The sequence below is a fragment of the Harpia harpyja genome, chromosome 21, assembly GCF_026419915.1.
Source record: "Harpia harpyja isolate bHarHar1 chromosome 21, bHarHar1 primary haplotype, whole genome shotgun sequence".
In the NCBI taxonomy this organism is placed as follows: domain Eukaryota; kingdom Metazoa; phylum Chordata; class Aves; order Accipitriformes; family Accipitridae; genus Harpia; species Harpia harpyja.
The window spans coordinates 6,817,568-6,828,688 of NC_068960.1; the positions used below are offsets into that span (position 1 = coordinate 6,817,568).

General features: G+C 37.4%; 2 protein-coding genes across 11 annotated transcripts in view; one reads left to right on the forward strand and one right to left on the reverse strand.

Annotated features, from left to right (window-relative positions):
* Window positions 1-11,121, forward strand: part of C21H7orf50 (chromosome 21 C7orf50 homolog) — a 137,778-nt gene that overhangs the window by 38,867 nt on the left and 87,790 nt on the right. The window lies entirely within an intron of this gene.
* Window positions 8,057-11,121, reverse strand: part of GPR146 (G protein-coupled receptor 146) — a 52,831-nt gene continuing 49,766 nt past the window's right edge. For all 4 annotated transcript variants that reach the window (XM_052773140.1, XM_052773139.1, XM_052773141.1 and 1 more), the window contains one exon: window positions 8,057-10,001. In XM_052773140.1, coding sequence (XP_052629100.1) covers window positions 8,953-9,957 — 1,005 coding nt within the window. In that variant the 5' untranslated portion in view covers window positions 9,958-10,001 and the 3' untranslated portion in view covers window positions 8,057-8,952. The remainder of the gene's footprint in view (window positions 10,002-11,121) is intronic.

An 11,121-nucleotide genomic window follows, 5' to 3' on the forward strand; every position in this document is an offset into this window, starting at 1 on the left:
ACCATGGAAGATTAGGCCTTTGACATAAAAAAAAGGGGGGGGGGCAGGGAAGTTGTACATAAACCCAAGAATTGCTAGCTTGAAGAAAGTTAAAGGAATTTTGTTTATGGATGAATTTTAGAATAAAAAACCTTGCATGTATTATATTCCCTGTATGTTTGGTTTTGGGAGGGGTTTTCGAGTGGTTTTTTTTTTTTTTAAATGGAATTCAGATGCTTATGCTGATTTGTAAGGTACATGGAGCTATGTGAATTTGTAAAATTGGATAGTCTTACTGCCTCTGCTTGGAACTCTCTGCTTGGACAGGGTTAAAAAAGCACAGGTTGGAGATGTGTGTATATATAAGCACTGGTATTAATAATTACCTATGCCTCAGAGGCTGGTCGTAAATCAACATTTCTTCCTTTTATTCTAGAACAGCCATGCTCTGTGCTGTGTGATTGCTGCCTTCACATCTCAGGGTTGCTTGCCCATGATTCGCTGTTAGTGATTTTATACTGGCTTATTGGGGCACTGTTTGTAATGTAAGTTGTTTTATAAAAACCAGTATTTTATTATTATTACCATACACTAATATTTCTATCAATCACAAAATAAATTCCTCGGTATGGGTAGATCATCTACGTAACTCAGCTATGAGAGCTCAAAAATTGCCTGTATTTCCAAATAATACTCTACTTCTATTAAAGGGTGGAAAAAAGCTTTTTCTAATGGCAAGTTTTATAAGAGACCTGGTCTCTGCATAGCAGTGCAGGTGCTGGAATGATTATTTAATTGCACATAGGTTGACCTGAAAAATTTCAGAAACTGCTGTATTAATTAAGTATGAAATCTATTTCATTGTGAACTAGTGAAACCATAACTTAATTAGAAAGAATTACAATGTTCTGGAGCTGAACAGGAATGGCACTTCCTTTGATCTTTGAGCATCTTGTCAACCACAATGACTAGTACCAGATGTTTCATAAAACAATACAAGAAACATATGCTTTTTTTATAAGTATTTCTTTCTTGTGAATAATCAGACCTAATAGCGTGGTTAAATATGATTGTGAGGTTCAAAACCAAAATTAACCATTGTTGAGGTTTGTTTCTTGCAACAAAATTTTCTCTTACCTGCCTCATCCTCACAGCAGCAGTTTGTTGTAGAAGTTATGGTTTATTTTGTTTCTTCCTACAAATACTTGCAGCAATACCCTTACTGCCTGCAGACAGGACCAGCTAGTACAAATCTGTGTTTAACCAGAAACTTGGACTGATTTTTTTTTTTTTTTCCCTAATGATTAACTTAAATCGTTTAATTAGTTTTACTGATCTTGTTGCTTTTGGGAACTGCAAGAGTATTCTGCTAGTGACCACCAGATGGAGTTTCTAAAACAGCTTTGATAGCCTGATACCAGAATTAATTCCAAAATGATCTTTTAAAGGTTTTGGAGATGAGTTAAGAAACAGTTGTGGAAATTCTACCAGCTTCAAGATAAATTTTAGCTTAAATTTGCAAATGCTGTTGCTAAAATTGGGCTTTTCAATTCATTTTGTAATTGGTAATTGTATTGGGTTTGTGCAGCAAGGTTTTGGTAGCGGGGGGGCTACAGGGGTGGCTTCTGTGAGAAGCTGCTGGAAGCTTCCCCTGTGTCTGACAGAGCCCACCCGCCGCTGGCCAAGGCTGAGCCCGTGGTAGTGCCTCTGGGATAACGTATTTAAGAAGGGGGGAAAAAAACCGTGCACAACTGTAGCCAAAGAGAGGAGTGAGAACATGTGAGAGAAACAGCCCTGCAGACCCCCAGGTCAGTGAAGAAGGAGGGGGACGAGGTGCTCCAGGTGCCGGAGCAAAGATTCCCCTGCAGCCCGTGGGGAAGACCATGGTGAGGCAGGCTGTCCCCCTGCAGCCCACGGAGGTCCACGGTGGAGCAGATATCCACCTGCAGCCTGTGGAGGACCCCACGCCGGAGCAGGAGGATGCCTGAAGGAGGCTGTGACCCCGTGGGAAGCCCGCGCTGGAGCAGGCTCCTGGCAGGACCTGTGGACCCACAGAGAGAGGAGCCCACGCTGGAGCAGGTTTGCTGGCAGGACTTGTGACCCCACAAGGGACCCACGCTAGAGCAGTCTGTGCCTGAAGGACTGCAGCCCGTGGGAGGGACCCATGCTGGAGCAGCTCGCGAAGAACTGTAGCCTGTGGGAAGGACTCACATTGGAGAAGTTTGTGGAGGACTGTTTCCCATGGGAGGGACCCCCCAGTGGAGCAGGGGAAGAGTGAGGAGTCCTGCCTCTGAGGAGGAAGGAGCAGCAGAGACAACGTGTGATGAACTGACCGCAACCCCCATTCCCCATCCCTCTGTGCTGCTGGGAGGAGGAGATAGAGAAAATTCGGAGTGAAGATGAGCCTGGGAAGAAGGGAGGAGTTGGGGGGAAGGTGTTTTTAAGATTTGGATTTATTTCTCATTATCCTACTCTCGTTTAATTTATTACCAATCAAATCAGTTTCCCCAGGTGGAGTCTGTTTTGCCCATGACAGCAATTGGTGAGTGATCTCTCCCTGTCCTTATCTCGACCCATGAGCCTTTCATTATATTTTCTCTCCCCTGTCCAGTTGAGGAGGGGGAGTGGTAGAGCAACTTTGATGGGCACCTGGCATCTAACCAGGGTCAACCCACCACAGTAATGCGTAGAACTTCCTATCGATATCAGTGAGATTTGTGATAAAACCACTTTAATTTAGGAGATTAATTCTGTGCTTTTGAAGGTTAACTTTATCCAGAGTTGAGCACTTTCTCTGCATTTTTATGGGAGAGTTATTCCGACTGTTGGGCAGTATGCTTGCAGGTGCAGTTCCTGCAAGAGGTCTTTAACTGTAAATCTGTTTCTTTTCTTATTAGTCTTCTCTCCAGGTCTCTGAGTTGGGACTATTTATGCTGCTGCTTATTTATTTTTTAATATAATGCATTATCAAGTACTTTTAAACTAGATAAAATGGATTCTCTTTCTGGTTACGAATTATTTGTTTTAAAGAACTTTTGGTAGGAAGTATTTTTTTTAAATATAATTGTATATTTAATTCATAAATACTATTATAAGAATCTGGTGTTTTAAAAATCTTTTACTGTCATGATTTGTAATAATACAAGAATTCTGCCTGCTGTACACTGTGAATAATTTTGACCATTCTTGTGAATGTAATTAAAAGTGCCAGTTCTTTAGAAGGGAGGAATATAAGGAAATCACATGGACTTCCAAGGTAAGGAAAGGACTTGGTGGGAAGAAAGTGGAATGACAAAGTAGATAATAGATCCTCTTCTCTCCTGATGGAAAAAGAATGTATTCAGCATATGTTAAAGTGTTCTGATATATACTGGAAAGCTAAAGGAAATGCAACAGAGGAAACATTTCACACTTCAAATTTGTTGCCATGGCAGTCTGCATAACTGGTTTGTATGTTTAGATTGCTTTCACTTGGAAAAAGTATTGTGTGACATAGTTAAGAAATACCCAAGGTTTCACTTACTAAGAAACTGGAAAAATTAACCTTAGAGCGTATGTTTCAGATTCATCAGTGCATTGAGCACTTTACAGGTGCAGAAACTTAGGCAAAAGTCAGTATTTCTCAAAGTCCTCGGCTAACAGCAGAACTGAGAGCAGCACTTGGCCAGATTCTGCTTTTGTTTTCTCTCACCAGTCCTGTGCTGCTGCAGTAAAGCTCATGAGAAGGTCTCTAGCTTGAGCACTGTACTGCTTTCATTTTTAATGAGCAATGATAAATGAGGTTCTAGCTATGTAGTTATCCATAGCACAAACACAATTTAATTGAATCTTTGTTTAAAAAAAAAAAAAAAAAGGTGTCACTCCCCTTTGAGTTTTTTCTGGTAGCAGTGTCATATTTTCTTGGCAACCTTGGGGCCTGTTTTCCCATTATATAATGATAGTTAAACGTGTATTTTCTGCGACTGCTCCAAAATGTGGTTGTCTTCAGTGAAATCTCTTTGTATTGACAGAAAAGGGCAGAGTCTGATGCCATGTTGGCCTGGTTTGTACTAGTGTAAACCAATTGACTTGGTTGTACCTGTTAACTTTGTTTACTTGCATTTATGTAGTTCACCCTTTGCAGACCTGTAGGCTTGTTAACTTCCTGCTTATTAACCAACTCTGTTCTCGTTAAGATCCTTCAAGTTTATGTTGTATGAAAGGGGTTTTACTAATCCAGATGAGAAACATAGCCTTTTTATGTATGATGGTTATATCTTAAAGCTTGGAGGAATGAAGCATCAGAAAATCACTACTCTCTTGTTTAGAGATGCTGGCTCTCCAATTAGAGTAATAGAAAATACTCTTTAAACCGTTGTATGGAGGTAAGGGCATCTTGTCAGATACTAGGCTTTGACTAAATGATATAATATTGCAACTTCCATTTTCACAGTTGCCATTTTCATTTATTTCTCACTGAAACTTAACACTCAGAAGTGCTCAGAAGTGCCTCGGACTAAGTTTTTTTCTTTAAGTAATTCACCAATAACCATTTTATATAGAGTTTGCTTTTACTTGCTGTCTTCCCAGACTTTTACAGAAAATTTAAAGGGAACGAATTAATGATTTTGAAAGTATAGCCAGGAAAATATTTTCATATGTGTGGGGTAAACTAACTGATCCATGGTGAGTGATCTTTTGGTTATATGCAGTGGTTACAGCAGTGAATGTATTATGAGGTACATTATATTCTTAAGGCTAAATTTTCTTTGGGATGCCAAAGGTATGGGTTATTATATTATGTTCTTCTGGGAAACAAGAGAAATTCTACAGGGAGCTGACTTCCGAGATCTCATTTGTGGCAGCACAAAGGAGAGGAAGTGACAAGGACATGGCCGAAGTACACATTAATCACCAGCCTTGTATTTCTGTAGTGCATTGTTACTCTATTCTATGCAGGATTCTTTATGCTGAAAAAGTTGGAGGGGATGTGCCTTTTTGCTTTTGTCTCGGCTAACTTCATGCTGATGAATAATGAGATTTTAATGATGTCAAAATGATGGCCTGGAAAATCTGATAACACGTCTCCTTTGACATCTAAGTCATGCAATTTGTTGTTTTGATTCAGTGAAGCAACACAGGTTTAACCTTGTCTAGAATATGTTTTTATCGAGGCCAAAAAAAAATCACACATCTTACTGACCAGATACACTTTAACACTTTTTATTAAGAATTATTATGAGTCAATAGTTCCTTTGTGAAGCTTTGCAGAAAGTCCATTTCTATAGTATTTTGACATAATATTGGAGGCTACATCTCTTCATTTTAACAGAACCAGAAATTTTCTAGTGGCTGATCACTTTCTTTCATTAACTGAAGTTAGGTCTTCAGAGACCAACTCAATTTGATTCTCAAATGGAAACTTTTGAAACAAGGACCTCTACTAGCTTAGTCAACAAGGACCTGTCTTGAGCTAGCCGTGTTAATAATTCAAGCAGAAGCAGAGCGCAACGTTTTTTTTAGTTCATTGATTTGACTTAATTGGCAGTTCAGCAAGAGGGCTATAAGCCATAGATCAACTCAAATATTAAGTTTAATTTTGTGAGAAAATAACACTGTTAATAATGGCACTTAACTAGTGCTTACTTTCTAGTATACAGTATATACATACAGAAACATACAGTACACTTTACTGTTCAGAGGTTTACATTTAAATGATACACTTTAACAAATAATTTAATAAATTCTTTGCAAATTCTTTTTACATCAGTAGGCTGATTTTTATCTTTCACATATACAGTATTTTATTCATATTTACTTAAATGCAAAACAGATAAGCCCCTATTTACAGTCATCAGAAACCTTCAGGTATTTGAAATGGAAGGGCCCCATTCTTGAGAACTTTGTATATTAAAGATTTGTTCACAAAAGTTCTTCCATATTTATGATGCCATGTATTTCATTAAGTATTTTACTGTACTTGCTCAGCTACCGTTCTTTACATAAATATTGGAAAGTTGTAGTTTTTTGGGATACTGCTTTTTAAGAGATACCGTGTGAGGGTGCTGCAATTAAGTTCAGAATTTCCTTAAGAGAACAGCAGTTAGGCAGATCTGTGGCACAGTTTCTTTGAGGCAACTAATATATCAAATTAACTCCTAAAAGAAGTTGAGCGGATATCAGTCTCGTTCATTAAATTATGAAAGTTGTCTATATGATTGCCATCACATTTAGTATATTATCAAGGATACACGCAAATGTACTTTGCAATAAAAAAATTAGGAAAAAAAATAAAAATTGATATTTCAAGCGTAAATTATATAAAAACTTGTTCTTTCTCCATCTCTTAAACAGCAGCTTCCATTTTACTACATAAATCCATTTGTAATGTCAAATCATTAAGATTTGGGTCATCATAAAGGAGTCAAATGAAGTGAGTGGTGAACGGTACCAAGTGTACAAGACCAAGCATGGATGGAAACAGAGCAGCAGAATGAAAATTAAATAAATAGCACAGAGAAGTGAAAAAGATGAGAGAAAAAGATAAGGAGAAATTATAAGAGCCGTGACCTGAAACTGGGAGTTTAACATGGAGAGAAAGGAACAGAAATAAATGCAACAGTCCTGTTAGAAAGTATGATGTCTTAGAAGGGGGAAATAGAAGTAAGAAAGCAACATGGAAGTTAAAATTACACTTAATGCTGCCTGTTCAGCCACACTGTTCTGGCAGTATCCCAGTTCTGGAAGCCTCTACTCACACCAGATAAGCCAGTTCTTCCCTGCTGGAATTTTTCCTGCATAATGGGACAGAATTTCTTTAACAGATTTTACATGAGAGATTTAATGTGGTGTATTAGGAAACCTAATTTTCCTCAGATGGGAAGAAGAGGAGCTTATTTGCTTGACAGCTGTAAGGAAGGATTTCTTTCTTAAGCACTTCTGTGTACAAGTGAGCTTGAATGCTCAAGATGCATAGAAATCCACAGAACACCTCTCAAGGGGAAGAAAAACCAACCAAAGCAGCCAGTATCCTGTCAGCACAGAGGCACTATAAATTAGTGTGTGAATCGGACACAATGATAAAGAAAGGCTTCATTCCTTAATGTCGTTTTCATCAACAGGCTAAAACAATAAAGTAAATTGATGTAGTTGTGCTGGATAGTTTTTGTGTGGGGAAAGCGCCACAGAAATAGATGATTTACTGTATAGGGTTTAAGGGTTAAAAAAAAATCAATAAAATATGAAAAGCTATTAAAAAAGTAAAGATTAATGGAGTCTCCAACCAGGATGTTGATAACTTAGAGATGCTTATATATGAAGAAGATAAGCAAAGATGGCTATGAGAAGAAATTACTTGAATAATATTGAAAAGAAGGGAAAAGATCTGAAAAGGCTGTTCCTCACCTGCTTCCCAATTAGAACTTAAACATGTCTCTATGCTGACAAATTAGGACCAATTATCAGATAAGGTCGTGCTATAAGCAAAGGAAAAGGTTTAATTCTGGTTTTGCTCCATGTTTTTTTCTATACCAGAGGCTTGAAAAGCCACATTTTTTGAATAAAGTCATGTGGAATTTCAGTTATGACAGATTAAGCAATGAAATGATTCTGCTGTGTTGCAGGGCGAGCGACAAAGATGTCTTACTGCCCCAAAACCAGTGGGAGAATACGAGTTTAACTTCTACCCCCCTCCGTCATTAATAATGCAACAACAGCATAGAACAGGTAGTTCTTGGGTCAACGTTTCATAGTTTGCTGTTGTGGGTAACTGTTAATTTGCTTCCCCCAGCACATTTGTGTTTCTTATGTATTTCATACACTCGGTAAAATTTGGCAATCTGGATTGGATTTCTTCATCCCCACTGTGAAATACAGAAACTGTACTTTTACTATGTATTCAAGAATCACATTGGGAGGCACTCATCTCTGAGAGGTCAGCAAGAAGCTGATGCTGACTGGGATTCCTATATAATACACCCATTCTAAAACCTTGTATGTATTGAGGGATCTTGTATGGCTTCCAAACCTCCAGTGATGCCCTAGGTTAAAGAGATTTTAATTTATTTGTTGCAAATATATCCCTTGAAAATACAAAATGTTAATCATAAACATATTTATTTTTAAGATACTTTTAAGATTACTCTCGTTACATGAACATATGTGGACCATAATACTTAGCCAGACAATCTTTACTAGATAGATTTTGATTTAACTTTGTAAACCAGCGTCCTTCATTTTAATGTGTGGAACAAACATCTCTCTGTTCCCTTAGAATTAGTTAATAAATATTTCTGAATTCTTGAAATGTTTTAGGATGCAAACAAAGTACTGGAAAAATAAAACCTGTTTTTGTTAATTGTTATCTCTAGAAAAAATAAATTTAAACATTAAAACTTAGTTTAGCTTGTACGAGAAAATATTTTCTGGAAATGGTAAATTAGGCTTCTTTTAGAGGGGATTCAGTGATGGAGAAAGAAATTAAATAATTTATAATTAACATTTACTATTTGGACATGTATAATTGGATATTATGATCTTTAGTAAAGATCATCTATATCATCTTCATTGAAAAAAGGTATTTACTTCATCAAGGATAGCACTATTACTTCTTTGTACAGAAAACAAGGTAATACCTTTTTCTATACAAGATACAAGGTGCTGTGTCTTCAGTCAAGACTTCAATAAACTGCTTAGTGATTTCTTCAGACAGGAATATTAGAGCAATGAAGACAGAGTTTATGCTTTGTAACTAATTCAGTGCACGGCAAGTATTAGATGTGACAGGTATTACAGCACATAGGCCAGAGTCTCACGAGGTTTCAGCGAACAATTAACTATTTGAAAATTAAGACTCTTTCATTTAACTGTAATGGAAAGTTCCTTCTAGCCTCTTGGTTGGGACTCTCACATTAATGACTCCACAGCAATATCACAGTCCCAGTACTAAGCATGCTAAGTACTGCAGTAACAGAGCACCAGAGCGTTCTTTCATACCTATGTCATAACTTGCTGTACTACTGTGCGTTCATGAGAACACCCTTGATTCCCACAGTGTATCTTTTTAAGCAAGCGTCGTAATTTGTTGGGAAAGTTTTTGTTAATATATCTGTAGAGCAGAGGCATTACAAAGCTGCTTGAGAAAGCCAAGAATTTTGATAAAATCTTGGTAAAATGTAATATTCGACTGTAGTTTTCATCTGCGATTCTTCCTTGTGCATTAGTAAATGTGCTTACCAAAAGAATAACATAATAGGGTGTCCATAACGTGAACTGCGTACAGACTGTGGCAATCAAAAGCCTGTGCACCGATGGATCTAATCGTCCAGTGTCTTGATCCAGTGGTGTAGCCTCTTTGCGTATTCGCAAGATTAATGTAAGTGCATACAGTACAGCGATAGCTGGTACAACATACCCGATAAAGACCATAATGGCATCTGCTGCTTCTTTGTTCTGCATCTTGGAACATTCAATTATTTTAGTGGATACATGATTGCAGACATAGAACAGGAGAGATGAAAAACTTGTAAGCATGGCACCACCCCATATGAATCCACAAACGTGTTTGGTGTTGTACACACTTGACATGTAAGTTCTAGGTAGAGCACGTTCAATGTAGTAGTCCAGACTGAGTAATGTAGTAGAGTACATGGTAACTAAAGATGAGACGTTGAATAAAATAAGTAAGGTAATATAAACTTCATTGTTGGAATTCCAGATGGCCCATTTTGTATTGGCAAGACCTAGAAGGTACACTGGTGCCAAAGCGTTGATGATGAGACCAGCAATGGCAATGTTGACAAAGTAAACATCTGGCATAGTCATAGTAGCTTTGTTATAGAGATTAACTAGGACCAGCAAGCCATTGTAACAAAGGCCAATTGGGAAACATATAATGAGGTAGAGTAGGGAAAAGATGGAAAGCACAAGGTGGAAGTCATGGCAGAGGTGCTGGTCCTCGCTGTTCTCGGTACTGTTGTTTAAGGTTTCACAGCTCCACATAGTGATTTTAGCTTTTGTATCTTCTCCGCTGGTTACCAGCTCTTCTGCAGAGAGAGAAATAGTGAAAGTATTGTTGAAATATTATATTCTAAGTGAAATGCAATGTAGTATGAAGAAAACATTTTAAAGATAGAGATTACATGCTTCACGTAACTAATCAATTTAAGGTCAGTGACTGAAGTGCCTTTTGGTCTTGTTAGTCTAGAAGAAAGTAATCTGTGATTCAAAATTTCATGACGCTAGTAAATGTTCTGAAGTTTTAACTGAAATTAAATTAGTAGCAAATGAGTTGATACAGGACACTCAACAGAAGTAAATAATAAACTGTGTATCTTTAAAATAAGAACCAATGTAAGATACATGAAGATTAGTACATTTTTAAAAATTATTAAACAATACCTTTTATATAGCTAATACTATGTAAGGGTAGCTGCTGAAGAATTGACGGATATAAGCTGAAGCACAAATCTTAGCAATAAGATGGAGAATAGAGTTCTCTAAGGTGTTAAATAAGCTCTCTTGAAAAGATAGTTTCTTAGGAGACATGTCCAAGGCAGTAGGGTGGATGTATACTGGATCACTGATAAAATTGACAAAGACTAGAGGAAACTGGGAAATGAGGTGAAGGGGGTGTTTTTTATAGATCATTTGTATTCAGACTTCCAACCTACAACCATTTAGTTCTGAAAAAACAATGGACCTCTGTAGTACAGGGAACCTAATATCAGGGCAGCCTGACTTTCCAAAAAGGCAAGAATTATCTATCATTTCCTCTCAAAATAGCTTGAATTCTTTAAAAAGTATGCTGATATCAGTAGTTATTGTCCAGCTATCTTTGCTTTATCGTCAGTAAAGAGATAACATTTTAAATGAAATCATTGAACTTCAAAGCAATCATGAAAAGTCTCTTTCCAAAATGCAGAAATAAGAAGTAATCTCTGAAGTCCAACTGAAAACATCCACAGCCTCAAAATCATGGTTATTATTCCTGCCAGGCCATTTTTAGGACAGTGTAGAATTTATGCAGCAGGTGATTTCCCATGTTACATGTACTCTGGTAACTGTCACATACTCGGCGTTGTATTGTGTGCTTCCCTTTTAGCACGTATAGGAAAGTATAAGTACACCTACCTGCATTCTTTCCAGAGAGAGACAAGATTTAAT